The following is a 27,674-nucleotide window of genomic DNA, read 5'->3' as shown; positions in this document are numbered from 1 at the left end:
TTTTGTGAGCATACCTTATCCAGTGCCATTGCATATGAGGAAAAGTAATATATATACCTATGAAACATTTTCAAAGGAATGGAATAAATTGTCACATTTTCCCTTAACTTACATTCATCATCTGTTTCCTCATTGGCTTCATCATTTGCATTTTATCAGTCTTGTAATCCAGTATCACCTACTTTTTCTGAATGGTATGATAAGTATTTTTAATATCAGCTGCTTTTTTGAATGGTATAATAAGTATATTTACAGTTACAACTTACATGTTACCATTTCTGAATCGATATTTTCGATAGTTGTACATGTATGGATAATTAATAGAGTGAGTAAATGAATGGATGTATTTTGTACTGCTCTATAGAATATTCAAGCCACAGCTGATTGGGGTACACCAAAAAATGAGTTCTAATTTGGAGGGTTATACCATTCTGTTTGTCTAGACCACAGTTTAGGAGTGAATTTTGTATGAATGGTTAAATGCTGAACATACGTTTCACAGTTATGGGTCTTTTGAAGTTTACGTGGGACATAAATTTGTCCAATGACACCAGTGTTATTTCATCATTTTATGGTGAGCCCCTAGGCATGAAGATGTAATATCATAATGAATTGTTCATACCTGCTAGAAAACAGGTTCCAATTCTTTAGAAAATCATTGTTCTCACCTGTATGGTTTCAACAGTATTTCCATGTTGTTAAATGTTAAAAATATGTATGAATGAATAGATAACTGGCAAACAGGTTGATGGATAGAAATGCTTCATAAGTCATAAGAGATATAATCTATTTGCATATTCGTCAGCCTTACATTTTTGGGTCATGATTTACAATTTTTGTAGTGATGTTAAAAAAGTTTGTTTTCTAAGTTCTGTCCCCAGACCAAATTCAGATCTTTAGTATGTCAACTCCATATTCCTGCTTGTTCGTTTAACCGAAGTGGTAAATATATAAACCTGTATCACTTTTAAGTGATAATGTATTAATACAAATAATCTTTGTCTATGTAGCTTGGACAAGCATGCAATATACTCAACAGATTCGGTTCCCTGATTATTTGGATCTCATTGCCTACCTCATCCCAAATTGCCAAGTGTTTTGTGTCATGGGACCCCTTCACAGGTGACCTCAGTGTTTGTACATGTGCTCTGTGTGCTTGTTCAGTGAATAGCCAAAACTCCCAGCAGGACATTTGTCTTACTCTGTGAAGAGTCTTGGGCAATGTGTATGGTAGACTTAACAGCTAATGTTGCAGAAAATCTTCTTAATCTCATGCAACACATTTTAGACTTGCATGGTTTACATTGGATATATTTATTTCAGGGTCTGTATGACAGACAATGTGTATGGTTGAAAGGATGAAAAGAAGTTTCATGTTATTTCGAATACATTTTTGTATATTAATTTTATGTTTTGGTGTTTTTCAGTTGGCACTAAGTGGTAGTATTGCATTATAATCCATTTCCTTAATCTTGTGAAATCACTGTTGAAATCAGAATCCTTTGTACAAATCTGCCTATTATAAGCTTGTGTTTTTATGAGTCCTGTCAAATAGTGTTGAAATCAGACATACCTTGCATCACTCTCCCATCACAAACACATGCAAGTTAACTGTTCATCAGAAAAACATGTTGAAAGATATATGGTGCAAGTCAAAATCAGCTGATCAGGTATTTTTGTCAAATGTGTCATATTTCATCCTGATGTGTCATATTTCACCCTGATGTGTCTTACTTCATCCTTCACAAGTCTATCATAGAAACAAATGGGGAACAGCCTCATTCAGTCTCATGAAACGCTGATGTTTTAATCATTATGAAACAAAACTACTGAGCAAGAGTCATGGGATGCTCTTTGAAATCTTCAGAGGAAAGCTATCTTCCTGAGGCAAGGGAGTTGCTGTAAATGAGTCCAGTTTCTACCCTTGCCAAACTCAGCTGGAATTTCCTGGCTCTATGACAACACTGTCAAGGGGCTATTATGAGTTATATTCCATATATGTCCCACTAATTGACCACACAGATGCACCTATAGTGCTATTAGGAGTTATATTCCTTTCACATGACTCTAACTGAAAACACAGATGTACCTATAGCAGTATTTGGAATTATATTTCTTACATGTCCCACCAAATGACAGCACAGATCCACTATAGCACTATTAGGGATTATATTTCTTACATGTCCTCTCAACTGACCACACAGATTCCATCTCTCACATTCCAAGAATCAAACAAAATGGCTTACTCAGTCAAGAGTGAGTGAGTGAGTTTAGTTTTACGCCGCACTCAGCAATATTCCAGCTATATGGCGGTGGTCTGTAAATAATCAAGCCTGGACCAGACAATCCAGTGCTCAACAGCATGAGCATCGATCTGCACAATTGGGAACTGATGACATGTGTCAACCAAGTCAGCGAGCCTGACCACCCAATCCCGTTAGTGTCCTCTTATGACAAGCATAGTCGCCTTTTATGGCAACCCAGTCAAGACTTTATGATAGTTAATTAATATATATCTCTCTGGTCTTAACTCAGTCCATCATGTCACTGGGACACCATTATTAAATACATAACAAGATTTAGAACAAATCTGACAGTACACAGGTGACAGTTCACATGTTCTGCAAATCCTCCATATGACCACAATCAGCATAGCAGTGGCCATGTTGCAAATGAACTAAATGTTGATTTCATTGTGCACTTTCAACTGAATTATGCATAGATTCATTAGATCATACAAACTGGAATTCCAGTCTAGTTCGAGAAGGTTTGACGCGAGACTTTTATAGTTAACTCCCTTGCCCAAGGCAGAATAGTAAGAGCATGCCAGGTTGTAACTCAAAAGTTGTGAAAAGTTGGTCACAGGACGATTGTGACAATTACAAATATGTCATAGTTTAGTCACAACCGATATAACCTAGTATATTAGGTGCCATATTGAACACAACATGTGTGAAGGAATCCACAGGGCTTTCCATCTGGCTCAACCAGACATCTGTTGTCCACACTTAAATAGTAAAGCCCTACCACCCGTATGTTCCTGTGATGGAGCAATGTAAGGGTTTTCTTACTCTCCACCTCTATAATCCCCAACATTGCTCAGAATTATTCCACTCAAATCAACAATTTTTACAAATGTTTGTTCTGATTGAGTTGGCATAGATCTAATTTAAAAATTGCTGCCTATTCTCAGTGAGCCATTACTGTGCTTAATTTAACCATTATACACAACCCTAATGTAATAAAGATGATACAAGGCATGTCATAGGAACATGTCCTGCCCCTACGACCTCTAAAGGTCAAGGTCACATTGCTAATTAATGCACATGAATTGTGTTGCTTTGTCCTTTGGTACCTTCGTCTCATTCTTTGGTTATTCATTTGATGAAATGCTTGTTCTCAGGGGAAGTATGCAATTCCTATCGGACCATGGTTATATCGACACCCTAAATATTTCCACCCAATTACATTGAACTACTGATCAAAGTAGTATTAAATGAAACTCTTCTACCTTCTATGAGCTCAGAGTGAAAAGGGAGAGAATTAGCAAACAAAACCATAAAACTTTGATAAAAGACTCTAACCAATTATTTTTGATGATTGATTGGTTGTAATGAACCAATCATCAATTATGAGATTTTAACCAATTCCAAACACTTGTAGTAAGATCTGAAAGGTCCCGAAGGTAGATCCCAACCCACCGTGTGCACCAAACAGTAGTCCATGTGCAGTGTCACGAATCATGTTGCTTTTTAATTTGTCACAGGTACACGTCATGGAGGTTTCTTGAGGAATAACTCCTCACATTTATCTGACAAGTCAAATGTCAACATTATATAAAATTTAATATATTTTATTTCAGTGTTTCAAAGTTTAACCCATAGCATCTGTATTCCTTGCATTAAACAAGGATTGATGAATTTCATTTTCATTGACATCTTTTCTCTTTTTCAGGTTCTGTTGATCTTTTAGAAAGTGTGGACATAAATCGGTTTACATGGGCCGAAGATGAATATGATGAAATTACAGTAGAGAATGTAACAGGAATTTGTTGGGATCGACCTCAGAAAGGTGGAAAAATTGACGATGACTGGGGATGGCGAATTGGACCAGACTCCCAGCTCAACACACAGATACAAACAGTCTTCCCATGTAAGTGTTTTAGCATGATTCTTGAGGAAACGTGGCTTTCAGGTATTTTAGGTTATAGTTTGAACTATTGCATCATTTTTGGCATGGCAAGTTTGTTATTATCATAATTTTGTAGTAAGGTCATGTCTTTTGAAACATTTTACTCTGTTTATTTGAATAAAATTATATTTAAATTTGTCTTTTGTGAGTGAACTGACAGCTTATTCAGTCCCATATGGAGTTAATGCCAGTTCTTCCTGGCTTAACTGTTTTTGCATATAGTTCTTGATGGCAGGGGAGCCCAGTGGTTGAAGCGTTTTCTTGTCAGTTTGATTCTTCAGTGGGTGACAATGTGTGGAGCCCATTTCTGATGTTCCTCACAGTGATATTAGTGTAATATCGCTAAACCAGTGTAAAACTAACTTTCACTCACTCAATCAATATTTTCAGATGGATTTCCCGAAGACTTCTCCATCATTGCAACATTCAGAGCTGATGAAGCAGTTCAGGGCAAGCTATTTACTATATACAGTGACAAGGAGGCCCAGGAACTCATGTCACTCTCGGTTGGCGACCCAGTCAGATTTACGTATACTGACAAAAAGGGGAAACCAGGACGAGATGAATCACCCATTTTAAATGTGACACTAAATGATGGCTTGTAAGTAGTTCTGATCACATACCATCGTGTAAAGATGACAAGAATTTTTATGGATGATCAACTTCTTTATTGCAGGGTAGCTGCAATAAAGAAGTTGATCATCCATAAAAATTCTTGTCATCTTTATCTCAGCAACTTCTAGAATGCCTCTCAAACAGTTTACCATCGTGTAATTTCAAATGTGGGCTTTTGATTGTTTCCTAGCTTGTTTTTGTCTGTCAGAATTGTGAAAGTCTTACTTAAGTCTCGCAACTTGATGGTGAGATTGGGATTTTGTTGGTTCATAGTATCCAGATATCAGTGACCATTCCTATAGCTTCCAATTGCTAGATTTTTGGGTCTTAACACAAGACCCGTGAAGATCAAGGTAAAAATTGATTTTCAGCAACCCATGCTTGTCACAAGAAGCAACTAATGGGCTCAGGTTCACTAACTTGGTTGATGCATGTCATTGTATTCAAATTGCGTTGATCAATTTTCATGATGTTGATCACTGGATTCTCTGGTCCACACTTGATTATTTACGGACTGCCACCATATAGCTGTAATATCGCTGAATGCGTTTTTTAACAACAAACCAAACAGCCAAGCTTGCTCAGGCATGTCCACCATGAAATGAAACTGCATGATTCATTGTAAAACTCAGTATTTCACACAGTGGAAAATAATGAAAGCCAGATGCTCCGTTTTTTGTCCCATTTTGATATACCCATTACTGACTGTTTGTTTGCACTTCAGTTGGCAGCGACTGTCACTTAGTGTGAAAGGAGATGCTCTGACAGTCATTCACAACTGCGAGCAGCTAGACACCATTCCACTCAAAAGAACACTACCCTCAGAATTTGCAACAAATGGAGTCATTTTTGTTGGGCATCAGCTATTTGAAGAAGACATATTTACAGTAAGTTAACATACACTGTAACCTGTGAAGAGCTGGGCCCTTATTCTCGAAATATTCATAGCCCTATGAATTCTTAACTTTGATCATAGTCAATGTGTTAAGAATGGGCTTAAGAAGTTTGTAGGGCTACGAATGTTTCGAGAATAGCTAACCAGGGTTAGAACTGGTCATCAGCAAGCCATGCTTGTCCAGATTTGATTGTTTATACACTGCCATCACAAATCTGGAATATTGCTGAAGATTGCATGGAAGTAGAGCTCTTCATTGTTTGTGTAATTTACAATAAACTGAAAGGTTTTGTCTCATGAAGTGCTTGTAGCATTACAATCATCATAAGACCATTTAGCATGGGCTTCTAGTCTTTAATGAGATCAAATTGTGAAGCTGTGTCAGTGTGTCTTGATAGCATGTTATAATCTGGTGCTGTGTCATTGTGTCTTGATGACATGTTATCAATACCTCATGCTGTGTCAGTGTGTCCTGATGGCATGTTATCATGACCTGGTACTGGGTTAGTGTGTTTTGATGGCATGTTATCATGATCTGATGCTGTGTCAGTGTGTCCTGATGGCATGTTATCATGACCTGGTGCTGGGTTACTGTGTCTTGACTGCATGTTATCATGACCTGATGCTGTGTCAGTGTGTCCTGATGGCATGTTATCATGACCTGATGGTGAGTCAGTGTGTCCTGATGGCATGTTATTATAACCTGATGCTGTGTCATAGTGTCCTTTTGGCATGTTATCATGACCTGATGTTGTGTCCTAGTGTCCTGATGGCATGTTATCATAACCTGATTCTCTGTCAGTGTGTCCTGATGGCATGTTATCATAACCTGATGGTGAGTCAGTGTGTCCTGATGGCATGTTATCATGACCTGATGCAGTGTGAATGTGTCCTGGTGGCATGTTGTCTTGGCGTGATGCTGTGTCAAGAGTCCTGATGCTGTGTTATGGAGCCTCAATGACATCATCGCCAGTGGAATTATTGGTCAGAATAGCCTCAAGTACACTATTCTTGACTCAGTGCTTGTTTGATTGAGTGCTTGTCTTTGGAATTATCATATGGTAATTATGAAACCTCTGGTTGTCATGAAAAGCTACTTGAAAGTACAGTTTAATTTTGAGTCAGTCTGATTGATTATATGACATTGTGTCCTGATTGCATAGTCCCGCAGTTGAGTGCTTGGCTTGCATCAACATTGACATGACATGGTGATATATATGGGATATTGCTGACTAAAGTGTATTACAATGTTCACTTACTTTTGTGTTCCAGGGTGATCTCCAGGACCTGATCATTGTGCCTGATGCTGAGGCAGCATATGAACACTGTACATATTACACCCCTGAATGTGACAAACCTTTCAAGTCAAAGAAGAAGAAGGGGAAGAAGGCACAGTCTGGCGCCAAAAATTCCACTGCAGTCAAGTCAGACAGGGATATTGATGCAGGACAGGTAACCAAATAGAAAGGATGGAAATGAATGGGATGAATTGATAATCCACTGGGAAAACTGCTTTAAACAATTGTTCTGGTTGTAACAGTGTTTCTTCCTGATTTACAACACCTTTATATAATGTGGGTGAGGGGAGAAGGGGGCCATTGGTATTTCTTAAATGAGATACACACTATTATATTTAATGACTGAAAATTACTTTTCCCTTTCCACTTTACATTGCAGTTTGAGTTCAAAAATATTTTTGTTTGAAATGTGAAGATTCTTCCATACTTGCTGTGAATTTAGTATTGTTGTGTTTGCTATTTTGTGAACAAAGTATTGTTATATGTGTCATATTGTACACACATCTACTAACTTTGCACTTACTGAGTTTTCTTTATCTGGCTTAGCTTCCGGGACTAAGAGTAGATTTTGGATCAGCTGATCTCGAGGAGGTTGCTTACAGATTTGTAAGTAACTGATTAAGATAACATTGTCCTAAATGTTAGCTTATTGGATAGTCAAGTAGTTAAAGGGTTTAAATGACCTGCTGAAGGCCCAAGTTTGATTCCCATCATGACACAATTTATGCCTGTTCCTTGTGTCCCTTGCAGTTATGTTACAAGAGTTTTGATAAATGGGACAGGAGATGCACTTAATTTTAAAAATCAAGTTGATGTTAAATGCCCATACTTGTGCAAGAAATTGTCCACATGCATTTCCTTAAATTCATTAAAACATTTAGGTTGAGTTCTTATTTTACAAAATCTTTTGTGACATGTCTACAAATGCTATGTATTTATGATCATGGAGATTGTGTTACCCCTGAAACAGGGACCCCCAGGACCCCCAGGACAAAGAGGACCTGCAGGTGCCCCAGGTACTACAGGCGATCCTGTAAGTACTTTCACATATAACTCTCAATGAGTCCATATCTAGAACGAAAGAGTGACTGGGGTGCCTTGTGACTTTGAAAGTACTCTGGCATGAGGCTGACAACCTTGGTTCAATTCCACTTGAGGATATTACTCATGAAATCCTTTTCTGGTGTACATAATTTATGAAATGAATATATTAATATTTTGTGTCTGTATGGTAGTGATAGTTGGTCATTGGAGGTAATATGGCAGCCTTTACTCACTGTACACTTTGAATCATAACACTGTTCTGTGTGGCTGGACACATTAAGCTTTATCCTGATACAAGTAATGTAACATTACTTTAAAGTTTAGCTGTGAAATGACTTAGGTCTCCTTTGAACAGAATCTGTAGTCTTCCTTAAAAGACCTAGATGTTACATCAAAAGCTTTGAGGTGCCCTTTCACAGGACCTAATCTTTAATTAAAGATTATAGTGTGGTTGGTATTGATGCATATTTTGCGTTGTCCATTTTACAGAGTTGTCATGTAGAAAATGAAACATTGCCATTTGAATCCCATTTCTAAATAACAAGGAAAATGTTCGCTCCAAAACTAGATCTACTGTGTCTTATTTATAAATAGAACTGAACTACAATCAGAAAATACTTCTTACAATTTGGAGGTTGACATTTTAAACCAATGTAAATAGCTTCTTTGGAAGAACTATTCTGTGAGGGAAAGCTGTCTGCTTGTTTTGCAGGGTCTTTCTGGGCGTGATGGTGTTCCTGGATCTAATGGTGTTCCTGGACCTCCAGGACATGTTTTTGTCATTCCAGTAAGTACTTATATCAGATATCTGTTCATATGTATATAATTAATTGCTTGCATCCATAGATATCTGATTCTATAATACATTCTTTCTCCGTAATCAGTGACTGGTTAAAGGTATATTTGGCTGTGTTGGAGATGAGTATATTGTGTTTTAAGTTGTACATTTTATTGGAAATTATTAAATGGTGTTTCAAGTACTACATTGTGTAGTAGATTACATTACATTATGTTGTAAGTTGTTTAAGTTAAGTTGTGTATTGTGTTTTAGATATGTGTACATTGTCTTGTATTTGAATACATTGTTATGTGTGTTTGTACATTGTATTATGTATGAGTATTGTTTGGTAAGTTGTAAATTGTGTTGTAAGTTGATGGACATTGTGTTGTAAGTTGTTGGACATTGTGTTGTAAGTTGTTGGACATTGTGTTGTAGATGCAGTATGATCAGAAAGCAGGAGGGGACCAAGCTCAAGCATTCAGGACCATGCTTGCCCAACATATGGTGAGTCCAGTAGCTGAGTTTGACATTTCAGAGAATATTTGATGAATTTTGATGGAAATCTGCTGGAGTCATTTTTCAAATTAGTGAAAATGCAAATCTGTATGACAAAAGGAATGATTTCAATTTAGCCCTCATGTTAAGCAATGTTCAAACGGTTGCAGCCTTTGGTGGTTACATTTCATTATTTTGGGGTACAATCGAGCATGCTGTTTGTTTGTTTGTTTGAGCAAGATTTCAAGAAGAATCATGTGATCACCTGCTGAGAAGTTGTTTGATCAAGTTACAAGGTCATTATCAGACTTGATGCATAAGTGACAAAAATGATGTCTGGTGCAGTTCCTTATTTTGACATGTACCATGTTCCCAGCTGTTTTTACGTTTCTGATGGGTGCCATCAGTGGGTAGGATGTACTCAGTGTTTTGCAAAACACATACAGACACATGCACACATAACACAACACATGTACATAATACAGTTGGATAAGATGGATTTGAAAAGAGCTTTGTCTCTTTTATTTAAGAACTTCACAGTTTGACTTTTGTTGCTAATCATTTGAGTGACTGAATTAACAAGGCTACAAGTTACATATTGTGTTTTAAACAAAATTCTTTGTCCCCAAGTTATCCACCTGCCAGAGGAGTATATGGCTGGCCATGTAACAAATTTGAAAGACATCAAGATTTACTTTGATCATACATTTGCTGAGCCTGTTTGTTTTGTCTTCAGCTGGCCATGAGGGGAGCTGCTGGACCACAGGGTATGACAGGTCTCACCGGACGTGCGGTTAGTGCTCGAAACTGTCACACCTGTATCAGATAGTGATAACACAAGTATTAATACCATCATGTGTTCTGGGGACAGAACATGAAGTATTTGTACCATTGTGCATTTGTGGTGACTCTACTTGAAGCATTTATACCTGTGTTTAGTTACAATACTTGAGGTTTAACTGCATTAAAAGATGAGGATTTATGGATGTCAAAAGGCTCTATTATTGCTTATTATTATTGTATAAGAAGTTCAAAGACTTTGCTTGAACATTGATCTACATGTGTTTATGGAAGCACTCTTGATTCCGAGCATCATTTATAGGTTTTGACTTTGTAGCAATGTGTCATGCAGGCTTCTTGAGCATGACTTTGTGCATGTATTTGCAGGGTCCCCCTGGTATGGAGGGAGAGAAGGGAGATCCTGGCAACCCTGGAGAACAGGTGAGGCTGATCAGTCCTAGAAGACGGCCTCCAAAATGATTCATATACAGTGTATTACCTTAGATAAGCTGAATGTCTATAGAAGGATGTTGGCTTATCTACAGGTGACCGTAGCTTATCTAGAGCCACAACAAACCTAATACCTGGAAGCCCAGAGCACCACCACTGTTAGCTGTTCTGGTGTGAATAATTTAGAAGATAATTTAGAACAATTGTTTACAGTCATGGGGTCATGACCAAGTAATCAACTTTCATTTCTTTCATTAGTTTTGAATTTTTGAATTTGTTGATTTTATTAGCAGACTCAGTGAAAGAGATGTCTGAAATACAACTACCAGCACTGTTAAATTTCAATGATGGAGGACCAATATGGAAAGACATTTAGAGGCATGTATGGAAGTATTAGAGATTGATGTATGTTTATATTTCCATGACAGGGTCCAGTTGGACCTCACGGTATGCCAGGTGTTCCAGGGCCTCAGGGAAAGCGGGTCAGTACAAGTCTTCTTCCATTCTTATTGCAAACATTTCTTTAAGAAATTACTACAAATTCTATCAAATCACTTCTGCAATGCTGTAAGATCACATTTCCCTGCAATAGCATCACTTTCATATTGTTTTTTCAAGTTTGGGATCTTTAAGTGACAGTATTTCAGATTTAGGGCTGAACAGGTTGCCCTATTAGTTTTGAATATGTCGCTGTAGTGTCACAAATTACTGAGCAGATCATTGCAGTGTAACAAGTTTTGTTTGTGTTTTTGTTTTGTCCTTTTTCATTCATCCCTACTGTATTTAGAGCAAGAAGTAGTAGATACAGAAATGCATGTAATTTCAGCCAGTGAACTAATGTTGCAGGGCAAACCTGGTCGTGATGGTGAGAGAGGCATGATGGGACCACCAGGAGATAAGGTAGATATTCACATGTTGATGTAGCATAGCTGTATAACAGATGTATAGTATGGAGGGAATGATGCATCAATGATTAGTATGTGATGGAAAAGAGGGGTTGAATAATGAAAGATTTACACTGTAGTGGGTACAGATAATGGTTTTATCATTCATGATCAGGAATATAATACATGTACATGTGTTGAATGGAAGTACAAGGTTAGCTGTCTGAAGCTTGTAAACTGTTACATACCTACATACATACATAACTAGGTATGCTATGTAATATATTTCTTGGCATGTTTGAAGGTTAGATTTCAGATGAGTTAATTAGGAGAGTTATGGAAGTAAGGAGATGTGAAAAAGCACTAGAATTGGATGAAACATAGATACAAGGTATGATACAAGATACAGATATGATATTGAGAGTCATATCGTTGATATGTGGAATATCAACGTCTGTTACTGTAGGAAATTATAAACTGAATCCAAAGTAAGAAATATGGTGTATGGAAATATCAGTGGAGTAAGAAAATATTTTTACAAGAATGAAAAAAATATGTGAACTGCAATTTCAAAGAAAGTTATTATTGTTTTTATTGCTACTAAAATATGTGTAAGTGTAATTTTGTTTTCTTCAGGGTTTGACTGGCTTCCCAGGAATACCTGGTATGCCTGGAGAAAAGGGACATCGTGTGAGTAGACATGATCAGGATGTTTGTTAGACTCAGCTTCACAGGTAACTGCCATATTGTTCGCGTTCTTACATCATGGAGCCATTACTGAAGAAGAACGATAATCTGTTTGCCTTGTGCTTCTTGCATTTTTATCATTTTTATAATTTTTGTCATTTTTATCATTGCAAAGGAAAGTAACTAAACACATTACCCTGGTGTGACACAGTTATGTTCGTTATGTGTAAATCTTCTATTCCACGAACTGGCTCTATTATGTCGTTTGTTGTTTATACTTGGTGATTGTTACATCAAGCAAATACAGTTATGGGGAAACAGTGAAATGGTCATCAAGTGGAGCACTTGCTTCTCATCACATGGAAAAAATTATATTACTGATTGTCATGTGGAAGCATTACTGGTTATCACTTAGAAGAATTAGTGGTTTCAAATTTATGTATTGAATCATATCACATGGAACAATTACTGATTATCAGAAACCTAAGATATGATCAAATAGAACAATTGCTGATATCCCATAGACGTGCTACATGTTATCACATGGAACAGTAACTAGTTAGCACATGCCACATCAATGCTTTCACTCCTATCATCTATGTATGGCTCAATGCTGTGTTTGTACTACAGGGTATCCCTGGTAATCCTGGAGAGATTGGACCAATGGGCAGTGATGGTGACCGAGTAAGTGATAAAGACATTTAACAGCTAGTCCAGCTCCAACATTGGATATGAATAATATTCAACATAAGTGTGTTAAATAATAAATATGTCATACAACCTTGTGTTAAACGTCTACTAAAAATAAAGGCTATTTAGAAACATATGTTTTTAAATGATTGTCATGAATTACTGGTTGAGTACTACTTCTGTGTTTGCCTTCTAGGGAGATCCTGGTGAGCCAGGACTGGTTGGAGCACAGGGAGATATGGTGAGTGTTTTCTTATAAGTCATACTAGATTTTGAGAAAGACGTGATTTACTGAACAGCTAAAGAAACTTTTTTGGTCAAGTTTTTAAATGGAAGATATAAACATGAACTTTTATGAGATCTAATTTTTTCGAAAGTTGCATTTTGTTGCTGTTCAGTATAGATCCTAGAATATGGTCAGCAGTGTAATGGATCATTTCTAGTCATGTATGACAAATATTTGAAGCCAGCTGTTTTCACATCTTGATGCTACCAGATCAACACAGGAATTTATTCAATGACAATGGAAGTGAACCATAGTTTCGGTTTGCCTGCTGGATATTGAAGTGGTTCATTATGTGTTTCAGGGTCCTCGTGGATTCTTGGGACCAAGAGGCCGTCCAGGACCCGTCGGTCCACCTGTATGTATACCTCATGCCTCATGCCTCATGCCTCATTTTGAAAATAGATATAAGCTTTAATATCTCATACATGATATAAAATTGCAGATATACTGACAAACATAAGATGGATGGATGGATAAATGTAAGAATAAATTAACCTTACTTTTACTTTGAAGGTTTGTGAGATTTTCTTATTCATAGTGTCAATTCAAACCAAATGTATAAATGAAACTTAACAGTGTTTTCTGTGACATTTTGTATTGTGCATATTCAGCATTACAAAAGAATGAAAGGAATTTTTTATGTGAGTCAATGCATACATGTGTATTTCATGGTCTGTACAAGTATAATAGATAATGCTGACATGAATTACCAACATGAGCCTTCTGTGTGGTTTATGAGTTTGTATCCTTTGTTTAAGGGTATGCCAGGATCAGAGGGTTCAATGGGATTTAAGGGAGACAGGGTAAGTTATCATCCTTCATGTAGCAATGTCCAACTCTGATTGGTTCACATGACCTTAAACAAACAACTATGTATGCCCACTGCATGGTTCTACAACATCCAAGTGGGGTATATATTTTTGTTAAGAAGTATGAATGATTTATACCCAATCCAATGGAAAAAGCATGCATCGACAGCAGCCATTGAACCTTGAACCAGTGGTTTGGATCCTCTAGTCGGTACCATGTTAGTACAATGTATTGTTGAGGTTTGGTTTGTTTTGACGTTATATTTACATAATGAGAGATTTAAACATTCGGTAAAATAAATTTGTTGTAACATTGTGATTCAGGATATACAGGGTTTTATGCGCCTTGCATGACATAGTGGATGTTAACCTGCTGCAGATGGATGGATTTACTCCCAACATGATTTGTGTCTCTGTGTCGTGTAGGTGCTGTGTAATACGTAGTGTTTTTGTTTCAGGGACCTATGGGAGCCCCAGGAGCCCCTGGTAACCCCGGATCAGCAGGACCAACTGTGAGTGGATCTTGCAGGGGATGTTTGTGTAGTGTTCATTCAAGTGAGGAGTTAGATGGTGATCAGGGGATGATTGTGTAGTGTTCATTCCAGGGAGGAGTTAGATGGTGAACAGGGGATGATTATGTAGTGTTCATTCCAGGGAGGAACTAGATGGTAAACAGGGGATGCTTGTGGAGTGTTCATTCCAGGGAGGAGTTAGATGGTGAACAGGGGATGTTTGTGTAGTGTTCATTCCAGGGAGGAGTTAGATGGTGAACAGGGGATGATTATGTAGTGTTCATTCCAGGGAGGAACTAGATGGTAAACAGGGGATGCTTGTGGAGTGTTCATTCCAGGGAGGAGTTAGATGGTGAACAGGGGATGATTATGTAGTGTTCATTCCAGGGAGGAACTAGATGGTGAACAGGGGATGTTTGTGTATTGTTCATTCCTGGGAGGAGTTAGATGGTAAACAGGGGATGTTTGTGGAGTGTTTTTCCTAGAAGGAATGAGATGTTTGTGGAGTGTTTTTCCTAGAAGGAATGAGATGGTAAACAGGGGATGTTTGTTGAGTGTTGGTTCCAGTGAGGAACTAGATGGTAAACAGGGGATGCTTGTGGAGTGTTCTTCCTGTGAGGAATTAGATGGTAAACAGGGGATGTTTGTGGAGTGTTCATTCTTAGGAGGAACTAGATGGTAAACAGGGGATGTTTGTGTAGTGTTCATTCCTGGGAATAATTAGCTGGTGAACAGGGGATGTTTGTGAAGTGTTCATTCCTGGGAGGAATTAGATGGTAAACAGGGGATGTTTGTGTAGTGTTCATTCCTGGGAGGAATTAGATGGTGAACATGGGATGTTTGTGAAGTGTTCATTCCTGGGAATAATTAGCTGGTAAACAGGGGATGTTTGTGGAGTGTTCATTCTTAGGAGGAATTAGATGGTAAACAGGGGATGTTTGTGTAGTGTTCATTCCTGGGAGGAATTAGATGGTGAACATGGGATGTTTGTGAAGTGTTCATTCCTGGGAATAATTAGCTGGTAAACAGGGGATGTTTGTGGAGTGTTCATTCTTAGGAGGAATTAGATGGTAAACAGGGGATGTTTGTGTAGTGTTCATTCCTGGGAGGAATTAGATGGTGAACATGGGATGTTTGTGAAGTGTTCATTCCTGTGAAGAATTAGATGGTAAACAGGGGGATGTTTGTGGAGTGTTCTTCCTGGAAGGAATGCGATGGTAAACAGTGGATGCTTGTGGAGTGTTCTTCCTGGAAGGAATGCGATGGTAAACAGTGGATGTTTGTGAAGTGTTCATTCCTGTGAAGAATTAGATGGTAAACAGGGGGATGTTTGTGGAGTGTTCTTCCTGGAAGGAATGCGATGGTAAACTGGGGATGTTTGTGGAGTGTTCTTCCTGGAAGGAATGCGATGGTAAACTGGGGATGTTTGTGGATTGTTGGTTCCTTTGAGGAATTAGATGGTAAATAGAGGATGCTTGTGGAGTGTTCATTCTTAGGAGGAATTAGATGGTGAACAGGGGTTGAAGAAGAAGAAAGTGCAGTATTTCTCCCTAAGATGGTTGAATAACTATCTGCAAGTACAAGTTTTCGCTATTACTCCAAACATAGAATGAGCTATAAATACATGTCAGCCATTTCTCTTATGCCCTCAGGGACCACCAGGTCCACCTGGGCAACAGGGTCCTTCCGGCATCATGGGAGCCACTGGAAAGCCTGGACTCCCTGGTCTGTCTGGCGCTATGGGACCACCGGTAATCATGTTATATATCCTGACTTTGACAGATTCATTTAGTTATTGAGTATGGTCAGTATCTGTAATTGTCTTAAAATATTAGGAATATGAGACATCTGCAAGTAGTTTCTTTTAAATCAGTCTTTATCTTATAGATGCATCAAAATCAAAGTTCATTCAAAGAACTTTTTCAAAAGGATATATTGACTTAGTGTCAGTTGTAAACAAGAGTGTACTGTCTCCCATTAATATCAGAATTGATTGGCCTGGCCAATCAATTGGCATGAAAAATGACTTTGCTTATCAACTAGGGCAGGCTAGAATTATTAATAATCAGAGATATTGTGAATCGGGAAAAATGTTAATGGTTATTGGTGTGAAAATTGTGTTATCTATAATATCGTACATGAACTTTTGTGATAGAAAAATGTTATAATTTACTCACACAATATGCAGTGCTATGTCTTTCGTGGCCTGCTTCTAAATTATACTGAACAGCAAAAGAAACACTTCTTATTTTTCATCAAGTGCTTAAATAGAAGACACAAACATGAAGACTTATGGTTATGAGATTTCATTTTTTTTTTCAAAACTTGCATTTCTTTTGCTGTTTAATATATTGGCATGTCACCACTGTCACCACTCACTAGTGAAGTGAAATATGTTCATTTCTTTCAGACAGTTAACAATTATTCATCTCTATTATCAATATCAGTAGACAGCCCGATCATCAACAAATTGTCAATTGTATCTTGTAGGGCATGAACGGTGATAATGGTGAACCAGGACCTAAGGGAGATGCCGTAAGTACTCTGATTTACTGACTTCGGAAACAATAGTTTAAAGTCTCTGTGAGCAGCCGAGCTGGAACTTGGTGCTATATAAAACTGTCTTGCTCCTCCTCCATCATCTCCTCTTATAGTGCTTCTACTTCCTTCTCTTCTTCACTTACGAGGGACCTAAAAGATAAATTCTTGATCATATGGGACAATATTGTTTCAGGGTTCGCGAGGACCAATGGGTGTGATTGGCTACCCTGGATCCCGAGGAGTAAAGGGAGATTCTGGTCCCCGAGGACCAATTGGTGATACCGGACCAAAGGTAGGATACACACAGTATTTTTGTAATGACCTGTAAGATATATGAATACATTGTGAACTGGTATCATCAGTGTTACATATGCAACACATGTTTAAGATATGGATGGAACTGCTCCATGGAAGCCTGTGTTTGTATAATGGTGAGTGCCTCAGAGTCTCACATAGAAATCTCGGACCCTTCTACAACTAGCTGATCACTGCAAACAACCTGAAATGTCCAGAATTAAAACATAACAGAATCCTGATTATTTTTTGACTGGTCACACTGGAAGATTTTGCTCAGTTGACACAAGTCTTTTTCAAAAATATACTACTCTGACATCATCACCACCCTTGAAGTTCTAGTTTCATAAGCAATCCATGCTTGTTGTAAGAGGTGAATAACGGGATCAGGTGGTTCGGCTCATTGACTTGGTTGACTCATGTCATCTTATCCCATATTGTTGATCCATGGAGTTTCTGGTGAGACTAAAGTATTTACAGACTGCTGTTCTATAGCTGGAATATTGCTGAGGATGGTGTTAACTACAGCCAAGTCTTGTTAATCTAACCTCCGTTATCCAACAATCATCTTTATCTGACGCTTTTGTTGGTAACAAATTTAATTAACATAACTTAGTCTCATTTATATAGTCATCGTTAAACCGACAATTTGAAGGGCAATGTCGGATTAACAGAACATGACTGTACACACAAACAAGCACAAAAAAACCATCATGTTCTATTTTCAGCAAATAATTTTGTTGTAAAACTCCTTCTTTGTGAGGCTTGGAACTCATCAATTAACCCACATATACAGAAGGAAACAAGTAATGGAACACCACGTATACTGAAGGAAAAAAGTAATGGAACACCAATTCATGGCAGTGATCCTTTATTTATTCTTAGATTCCCTCCCACAGTGCTATTTAAAGCTGGTGGTGAAAATTGGAAAATATTAAAGGAACACTGTAATGTTCCTGTGTTCCTTTATTTGTTTCTCTCAGTATATAGTAACAATTTCTCCATTCCCACTTGCATGGTGTGATGTGCAATATCACAGTCTTGTTGAAGTCCTTGATGGGTAAATATGTACTTCCTGTTCAGGGAACACCTGGTCTTGACGGAATGAAAGGCGACATGGGCCACAAGGGTGACAAAGGCAATGTTGGTATCCGTGGACCTATTGGTATCGAGGGTATTGATGGCATGAAGGTAAACTATAGCATTTATGAGTACACCATTTAAATTATTTTACAGATATATAACAAAATACCAATACATATTTTTTATCAAAGTATGATATCAAAAATACTTCCTCGTCGTGAATATGTTTTTCCTGTTGGTAAATCGGTGGGTTTGTGTACGTTTTCAGGGAGATTCTGGTCCACCTGGTGAGGTTGGCCCTGTTGGAATGCCTGGAGAAAAGGTTAGACAATGATTTCATAGCCTTTAATGATATATCTGACTAGGTTTATGTGATAATTTTGTCAAATTTGGTAAGAAATTAATTCTTTAATTCCATATTCTTAATTTCACTCAGCAATATTCTTTGGTGACATAATGTTGCAGGGAAGGATTGGAATTCCTGGTTTCCCTGGCTACCCAGGCCCCCCAGGAGAAAAGGTGTGTGATAAACTCCATATGTCTATAGTAGTGCTGAATTTTACCCTTAACAACATTTTGTGTTGATTGAATGCATTTTGTAATATTGCTGCTTTCAGCTCCAACTGATAGGCTAATCTTAATTTGATTACTGGCACTGATTATATGCTCTTCTAAATGCAAATATATGGAACATTTGAAGTGTTAAACAATCAATCATTTTTATGTGTATCATCATTAAAATTGTTATATCAGTTGATGTAAATGTCTTTTCAATATTTGTGTTAAGGGTGAACGTGGCAGGAATGGGCGACGTGGAAGAAGAGGAGCTCGAGGGAAGTTGGTCAGTTGTCTCCCTTAGTTTCATGCAGTGTTTACGAATGGTGTTTCAAAGCAACAGGACATTGGGTCCTGTAAGTTTCAGATGTCTGTCTGGCCCACTGAAAATTCACAGGACCCACAGACTAAAATTAAACACACATTTCAGATTTAACATTTCTCATAATTAGCATTGAAATTATTAACATTATACAATGACAAACATTATAAACATAAATTTATGAACAGTGAATAAGTGTCACATGCCACAAATAACAACTTCAGACAAAGTCACTGTAATATATTCAGTCAGACACTGGGGCCAGCAGGTTGGGGACTTCTGTCTGGTCAAAGCCAAATCTGTCAGATTTGTCAGAGGGTCAGACACTATTCGTGAACAATGTTCATGTACTGTAATAAATTATAACTTGAAATCTAATTCACCTGATCATTTGTTACTGTGACCAGTCTGATTTCATCAGCACCTTATCCTGCACTATTGCCCCATCTGTATGCTATTTGAGTTTTTGCGTTACATGCTTGGAATAGCATAAAACATATAATCTTGTAGTCCTGACTAAATCCTAATAGCTGGTATGAGTTGCTTAGTATGGACTTTATAATTAGTGAGACACCTGTCTGGTACATTTAGTGTATGAATACATGATTTTAAGAAAAAAATAATAATCCAGCCAAAGTGATATAATTCACAAGTAGTGTTTTGTGGGAAAAGTTACTAATAATCTCTTTATCACATATTTTCTTGGTGCTTGCCATAATCAAATTCGGAGAACCACAATGTATTGATGAAGACAAAGATTTCCTTAAGTGGCATTTAGAAGCTGGTACGAGTGAGACATCATTTACACATGTATATTATCAGGAAGATATCATGTGTCATCACTATTTCAGTATCATCTTCCAATATATCCTCAAGAGTGAATTTACACGATTTCATCAAGTATATGTTGCATTTCAGGGTGTTCATGGACCCCCAGGCGAGAGAGGTGAACATGGACCAAGGGTAGGTTACAAGCCATGTTGGATGATATATAACTATAACTATCGAATTAAACTGTTTTTTTTTATATGTACTACAAAGGAGCTGAAGGAATCTGTCATCAAACTGTAAAATATATTGTATACTTGACTTGGTCTTTTGGAATATTTGCCCTTCAGTGTCAGTATGAGAGTAGGGTTGATCTTACCAAATGATTGTTGATTGTTCTTAGCCATTTGCCATGTTGTTTGGATCCCTTATTTGTCATCCACTGAATCTGCGCATCTGACAAATATCCTAAATCACTATTCTGGTCTCATCTGATTCTTATAAGTAAGTGAAATTTGGAAAAACCCTGTATTAAACTGAAAAAAAAATATGTCAGAGTCGCAGAGATAAAGAGTTGCAGTGTCAGACTTGATCCAGGATTGTGTGGTGTGGCTGACATTGTATCCCATTTGCAAGGATTACTACACATAATGTGTATCACTTGACTGCCTGGTACAGACAGTTCACAAATACAGCATAACAATCCACAAGGCATTCATAGCATGGCACTTAAATTTGTATGTCTACTGTTGAGTCTTTGTGAATTGGGACCCTTGAATATTGCATGTCTTCTGAACAACTGGGAGACCTTTATCAAAGTGATGTTACCTGAACTCTGTTACCATGATTGGTTATTCTGGCAATGGAATTCAGGTGATGGAATATACTTGAAAATCAATCGAAAGAAGAGTTGAAAATAATTATAGATTGAGAAAAAACATATTTTGTGTTAAGCACAGTTCTGTTGTTTTAGTATAAACACTTGAATGATGTAAACTAACTCTTATAATTGACAATCATACATGTGCTCAGCAATGTAAAGCTATGCACATTGCAAAATTTTAACCACTTTTATTTTTTAATTACAATTCCTCTGTTTTTAATTCAGGCATGCATTTCATTGTACAACAGTATTAGTATATATTTTGATTATAATAGTTCACCACAAGTCCTCCAGTAATTGAAAGTAGATTTGGTTTCTGATTCCCAACACTATATTCTGGAAATCTGTTAGTTATGTGATTACCTATGGAAAGTTACCATCCAGATTGATGGGGTTTCCTTGTATGACCAGATAACGTTTCTGACGTGACATAAAATGATATCTGTGGCTGTATATTTTACAGGGTCAGCAAGGAGAGCGAGGAAAGCAAGGTATCCCTGGCCCTATTGGCCCCAAAGGAGATACAGGAGCACCTGGACCCCCAGGGTTCCAGGGAGAGCAGGGAATTCAGGGATCACCTGGACCCACTGGACTCATCGGACCTCCAGGATCAAGCGTAAGAACCAAATCCCTTGTTTTGTAAATATTTTTTATTGTGTAGATTTGATGTATCTAACATGATGGTAATCACAATGTAATATTTGTAGATATTTAAGCCATGTTTTTACTTAATTCAGTATGAATAATCTATCCCATGTGCTCTTTCTCAGGGTCTCCCAGGAAAGGATGGTATGCCCGGGTTTAATGGCGACCGTGGTGAACCTGTGAGTATAGAGCTTCTCTTGTCTAACCTTCAGTCTTCCTCCCAGAGATGATCAATGCATAATATATTTATTGAATCTTGAACCTATACCTGCTGTGTGCATGTTCGTGGTGAAGGATAGGTGCCCAGCATCTGCTGGTCTTCACAAGGCTCAAACTCAACTCATGTTATACACTGGTTCAAGCCATCATGCTATGATTATAGATTCTGGATTGAAGCACTGACCTATCCATGAAAGATTCCTCTCAAAATCCACTCACTAACTCTAATACCATGTTGTGGGTCTTCAGGGCCTGCCAGGATCCCCCGGCCAACCTGGACCAATTGGTGTCATGGGACCTCCAGTGAGTAAAACACATTTAGTCCTTAAGTTGTGAAAATGATCATATTCTTGATCAGCTCCTTGCACACATTATCTCACACATAATCAGACGCTTGACAAAGTCTGCAAAGAAGTCATGATAATTCGTGATAATTTAGAGATAAAGCTGATTTTTAATTTAATGTGAGTTAGTCTGACTGTAGAATAGATATTCTTGTTTAACTTGGAGAACATGCCTTTGGTTGATGTTTCAAATGTATTAATTAAAGTTACAGTCTGGGAAAGCCACATTTAAGAAAAAAATAATTAAGTGTTGAAAATGTTTATTTATTATGTTTACATTCATGCTAAAAACTATAACACAATTTTTAGAAGAATGACCATTTATTGCACAAATATACTCATAAACAACCACATACATTTGTATGTGATGCCTAACAACTCTTTCCATTTCGTACCTATTTTCGAAGCAACGTTTTTGACTAGATTTTCCAAAATCAGTATTTTTGCATTGTGGTAATGACATTCTGATTTAAAGTTGAATCATCACAGTGAATGTCATGGAAAATTATTGTCCAAACTTCTCTGCTGATTCAATATGCCAATTATATAAGCCAAAGTACAAATTTGTTTACGTGAAGACATAAAAAAAACAGAAAATGCAAATAAAATTTCCTCTAGAGCAAAAGCTGAAGTTGCCTTTTTCCCGGAGAATGACCTTTTCGCATGTATAATTTTATCTCAGAACAGATTTGATATGTAAAAATGAGTATAATCCAATTTACAATAAAAGTAGAGAATGCAAGATTAAAGAACAAAATAAAAAAGATAAGACTAATAATAACATATGTTTACTGAAAACTTCAAAGAGAATTAAGACACCACCCATCATATTATAACTAAACAAAGTTACTAAAACAATTTTAATCCATTGTGATCAGTGGGTGACTTAATCATTATCCTATTTGTTTATTACAAATACAATATTTCATTGTTTTCATTTGTACTTACATGCATTAGTATATCTGATGCTAAGATGAACTTTATAGCAAGAGCAGCAACACTGTGGTGTGGAATCTGCAACAATTCCAGTAATCATCTTGTTCTCCACTGACAGGGAGCTCCAGGTGAACCAGGTACTGAGGGAGAGCGTGGATCCCCTGGTAACCCGGTGAGTAGTGTTCTGAAGGAACCATGACACCTGTGATCTATTTTGTATTCTGTTGGAATGTTGCATTGTTCTTTGAGTGGCATTTTAGAAGTTGAGGTGTACAAATAGGACAAATTGTTATGGATATCCATAACAATTTGTCCTATATGTTTTGTTGTTTAAACAATTTTATGGAACTCGTTGGGATGCTAAGATTAGCTACATCTTGTAGACCTGTTTCTGTTTCCTTGCTACCTGACAGGTTTTGCAGTAGGAAAATACAATATAATTTGTTGTTTTTGATTCCTTATTTTGTATTACAAAAGAATTTTATTATTGCAGAAGAATGTAGAAAGAGAAACTCAAATGTATGGTGTTTCCAGGATTATTACAAGTAACCAGTCTTTATGTATTTACCAAGACCCAGCATTGCATAATTATGTTGTTGGTGGGTACGTGGAGTAGCCTAATGAATAAAGCGTCCACTCATGCTGAGGATTCAGGCTTAATTTGCCACGTGGGTTCAATGTGTGAAGCCCATTTCTGGTATCCGCTCCTATGATATTGCTGGAATATTGCTAAGGTGGCATTAAGCCATATTCACTCACTCTATTTGTCATGCTTGACCTGAGTTTGACTCCAGGTTTGATCCAGGTTTGATTCCCCACATGGGTTCAATGTGTGAAGCCCATTTCTGGTATCCCCTCCTGTGATATTGCTGGAATATTGCTAAGGTGGCATTATTCACTCACTCTATTTGCCATGCTTGAAGTAAGTTTGACTCCTCACATGGGCACATTTCTTGTGTCCACCCACCGTAATGTTGCTGGAATACTGCTAAAAATGCCATAAAACTAATCTAAACTCACTCACTCTCTCAACCCACATGTTTCAGGGTCCCCCTGGTGATACTGGTCTCCCCGGTCCTGGAGGAAAACCTGGAGCAGAGGTAGGTAACTCACCCTACTGTCTTGATTATAGTGCCCACCCACATATCATAACGGGTAATATTAGTACGAAGTATTGATTAATATATTTGAAATACAATAATGTGTAGCACTTTTCTCTGATCTATATAGCTGGACATTTTGTACATACAAAACTATTTGACAAGTTTCCTGAGTCTCCTAAGTTGTGACTGTAGAATCATGTGGATTGACTGTCAGACTTCAACAAATATCACTTTGAAAAAATCAAACACTGGCATTTATTTTAAATATATCCATTCTTTGTTAAATAAATATTGTGCCAAAGCTTCAATAGCTATATTGTGACTGGTGAGTTGGTGCACTGTTGATAATTTTCACGCATGATTTTGCTGAATTTATAATAAAAGCATATAAGAGAGATATTCGTAGAATTTAAGGCTGCCTAACGAAAAACTAGTTGGATTTTGCCCAGTTTTAGATATTGTTGGAATTTTCTTAGGATCTTCAAACATGAACCTTTGGCTTTCTAAAGAGTTATTTTGTTCAGACAAAAATTGTTCTTTGTGTTCTCTACACAAGTCATACTGGATTGTCTGGTCATTCTCACACCAGTAAAAAGTGACAGTTTGGAAAAAAAAAAATGTCTTTCTGCTTTAATGCTCTTCTTGGAATCCTGGATATGAATTAGAAAGTGTTGACCTGTATGTGGAATGCTTCAGGGTCCCCCAGGGCCACGTGGTGAGCCTGGAATCCCAGGACCACCAGGACATGGAGGTTTCCCCGGTGAAAGAGGATTCCCCGGACCTGCTGTAAGTATATACTCCTTGCATCAACAAATGTATGACTAGTTCTGATTTTCCTGTATAGTAAGCAAATATCTGTTAGTGTTTTGATGAAGTATGAGTATATATTGTATTCATACAAACTAGTATATGCATGGTGTGTTTGTAATATTTTCCAACAAACTACTATGTATTAATGTTTTAATGAAATGAAAGGGCATACTGTTTTCTTATAAACAAATTAACTGGTTTGTTTCCATATATTTATATTATATTCCTAAATATCTTCCACTTGCAGGGTGAAAGTGGTATTCCTGGCATTGGTGGCCCAGTTGGACCTCAAGGACCTCCTGTGAGTACACTACTGTCTCTGCTATCAGTGACTGCTCTAATAGGAGCAGACAAACAGCCATGACCATGCAATTGAGTTGAACTTACCACCAACTGATGACTTCTGTGACAACAAATACACTACTTCCTGCTTTTTTTCTTTTTCTGTCTATCAATTTGTTTATATTCATATATCTAACATATAATTACCTGTGAAGGTCAGGATTAGAATTTATCTTCAGTAACACATGCTTGTCGTGAGAAGCAACTAATGGGATCAGATGGTCATGCTAGCTGACTTGGTTGACAATTGTCATCAGTTCCCCATCGCACAGATCAACACTCATCCTGTTGATCACTGGCTTGTCTGGTCCAAACTGGATCATTTATAGACTGCTGCCATACAGCTGGAATATTGCTGAATGCGGCGTAAAACTCAACTCACTCACTCATTTTAACATGTAGTTGGTACAGTAAAACAATAAGTGGGAGCAAGGGTAGATTATCATTGATTGTCACACTCTAGCTAAACAGACATAAATTCATCTGAGAGATACTAAGTCACTTGAAAAGCTTTAGAAATATACCTTGAACGCATTTGACCAAAATAGAAATATCCCTACCTACACTTGAGGTTAGAGGTCAAATTTCAACATACCTGTCATGAACTCTTCTGCACTGGTGACATCAATGTTTTTGGGAGTGTAATGAAGGTGTCCCTCACTAGGAATGAGCTTGTTGCTTATGTTAACTGTAGCAAATGTTTGTAAAGTTGTCAGATATAACAACCAATCATCAATGTACATAGTAATCTATCAGAAACACACTTAACCACAGGTGCTTTTGAAAAACAGGAAAGTCTCAACAGCTGATTGTCATGACCATTTACTTTACATACACCTCTGACTGCTGGTTCTTCCTGCGACTTTGGAAGCAGAAGCAACAAATCTGACAGATTTCACTGTTACAGTGATCCATAGCAAAGTTTCACAGGCAACAAAATGAAAGATATGCAGTGGTGTCTGTGATGCTTGGGGTGCCGAGATTGTGTCCACTAGTGACCAGGTGTAAAAACTTGGAGTCAACTTTGTGTGCAGACTCTTTCAGTGACGTACAGCCCCTAGTGTACAGTGCACAACCCTTTGTACTTAAAAGAACCCACAAACCCTTTGGTAAGTGACCAGATGGTGGCCACAGGAGTTTGCGAGGACACCTAGTTGCGGGTACAGCAAAGTGCTGTGACTATGTGTCCTAGTCCACCAAGATGTGAATGGGTACCTCGGAAGGATGGGAAGGACACATTAACTTGGTGTGCCTAGTGGCTGCTAGAGTTGTATAATTCCCAGGAAGTTTGAGATTGATAATGTAAAATGCCGCTGAGATTGATATCCTATAATCAAGGGAAAAAACAAAGCACCTGTGAGCAGCTGAGCTGGAACTTGGTGCAATATAAATAGATTATAATATAATAATTATTGTTGTTTCAGGGAGAGAAAGGCTCCCAGGGAGAACCAGGCCCAGCAGGAACTGCCGGCATCAGGGTGAGAAGTACAACAGCTTTCTTTCATAGAAACTTTTATTAAGAGATATCTTTAAACTAACTAATGAGTGGTTACATAGAAGTCTTATTTGCCAACAAGATCTTTTTAAACTAACAAAGTATTGGTTTCAAAGAAACCTTCTTTGTTTAGAAGATTTGTTTGTACTAACAAAAGAGTGGCTTCATCGAAACCTTTGTTAAAAGGTTTCTTTAAACTAACAAAAGACTGGTTACATAGAGGCCCTCTTTGTTTAAACAATTTATTTACACTAACAAAAGATTATTAGACACGTTCATTAAAGCTATGAGATATTAGAAACTTGATGAATTGTTTGTATTTATTAAAACAGATCACATGAAAAGTGAGACCATCAAAACTTACTTATATAATTAATTTTTATCCATGCTCATGTGTGATGTTTATGTATTTGTTTACTTATACAGATGACCATCATCATATTTGTTTTGTGCTTTTGTTCCAGGGTCGCATTGGCCTGCCTGGTCCTCTTGGCAAGAGAGGGTTGAAGGGAGATATGGTGAGGCAAAATCTTAAAACAAATATAAGTATGGACCAGTTTCAATTATAAAAAATGTTTTCATTGTGTTCAAGTTGATGCATTTTTTATATGTGTCCAGTTAGGTGTGCTGTGAGGCTGTGATACAATTGACATACTGTTTGAAGAGTGATAAACATATCCAGTGCTCTCATTTCAATATCTTATATGTGATGTTTGTTTTCAGGGACCAGAGGGCATTCCTGGACAGCCTGGAGTGCAGGGACCACAGGGACCAAGGGTATGTGGTCATAGTGGGGTCATTAGGTCGCTGAGGCTCTCTGCTAGTTAAGGGCACAGGGATAGCCTAGTAGTTTGAGTGTTCACTTGTCATGCTGAAGACCCGGGTTCAATTCCCTACTTGGCTACAATGTGTGAAGG

The 27,674-nt window shown here is 37.6% G+C and overlaps 1 protein-coding gene across 1 annotated transcript in view; it reads left to right on the top strand.

The window, feature by feature from the left end:
- The window catches only part of LOC137273205 (collagen alpha-1(V) chain-like), an 81,661-nt gene that overhangs the window by 32,442 nt on the left and 21,545 nt on the right, over positions 1-27,674 (top strand). The window contains exons 2-37 of the mRNA XM_067805705.1: positions 3,955-4,152; positions 4,582-4,792; positions 5,531-5,693; positions 6,974-7,153; positions 7,546-7,605; positions 7,970-8,032; positions 8,756-8,830; positions 9,260-9,328; positions 10,056-10,112; positions 10,487-10,540; positions 10,978-11,031; positions 11,396-11,449; positions 12,070-12,123; positions 12,751-12,804; positions 13,007-13,051; positions 13,398-13,451; positions 13,855-13,899; positions 14,364-14,417; positions 16,070-16,168; positions 16,908-16,952; positions 17,152-17,250; positions 18,336-18,443; positions 18,604-18,657; positions 18,801-18,854; positions 19,123-19,176; positions 20,131-20,175; positions 21,327-21,479; positions 21,634-21,687; positions 21,977-22,030; positions 23,126-23,179; positions 24,054-24,107; positions 24,807-24,896; positions 25,168-25,221; positions 26,687-26,740; positions 27,222-27,275; positions 27,481-27,534. Of these exons, the coding sequence (XP_067661806.1) occupies positions 3,955-4,152; positions 4,582-4,792; positions 5,531-5,693; positions 6,974-7,153; positions 7,546-7,605; positions 7,970-8,032; positions 8,756-8,830; positions 9,260-9,328; positions 10,056-10,112; positions 10,487-10,540; positions 10,978-11,031; positions 11,396-11,449; positions 12,070-12,123; positions 12,751-12,804; positions 13,007-13,051; positions 13,398-13,451; positions 13,855-13,899; positions 14,364-14,417; positions 16,070-16,168; positions 16,908-16,952; positions 17,152-17,250; positions 18,336-18,443; positions 18,604-18,657; positions 18,801-18,854; positions 19,123-19,176; positions 20,131-20,175; positions 21,327-21,479; positions 21,634-21,687; positions 21,977-22,030; positions 23,126-23,179; positions 24,054-24,107; positions 24,807-24,896; positions 25,168-25,221; positions 26,687-26,740; positions 27,222-27,275; positions 27,481-27,534 (2,777 nt within the window). The remainder of the gene's footprint in view (positions 1-3,954; positions 4,153-4,581; positions 4,793-5,530; positions 5,694-6,973; positions 7,154-7,545; positions 7,606-7,969; positions 8,033-8,755; positions 8,831-9,259; positions 9,329-10,055; positions 10,113-10,486; positions 10,541-10,977; positions 11,032-11,395; positions 11,450-12,069; positions 12,124-12,750; positions 12,805-13,006; positions 13,052-13,397; positions 13,452-13,854; positions 13,900-14,363; positions 14,418-16,069; positions 16,169-16,907; positions 16,953-17,151; positions 17,251-18,335; positions 18,444-18,603; positions 18,658-18,800; positions 18,855-19,122; positions 19,177-20,130; positions 20,176-21,326; positions 21,480-21,633; positions 21,688-21,976; positions 22,031-23,125; positions 23,180-24,053; positions 24,108-24,806; positions 24,897-25,167; positions 25,222-26,686; positions 26,741-27,221; positions 27,276-27,480; positions 27,535-27,674) is intronic.

This window comes from Haliotis asinina, chromosome 2 (assembly GCF_037392515.1).
Source record: "Haliotis asinina isolate JCU_RB_2024 chromosome 2, JCU_Hal_asi_v2, whole genome shotgun sequence".
Classification (NCBI taxonomy): Eukaryota; Metazoa; Mollusca; class Gastropoda; order Lepetellida; family Haliotidae; genus Haliotis; species Haliotis asinina.
This window is presented reverse-complemented; position numbering and strand designations above follow the sequence as displayed.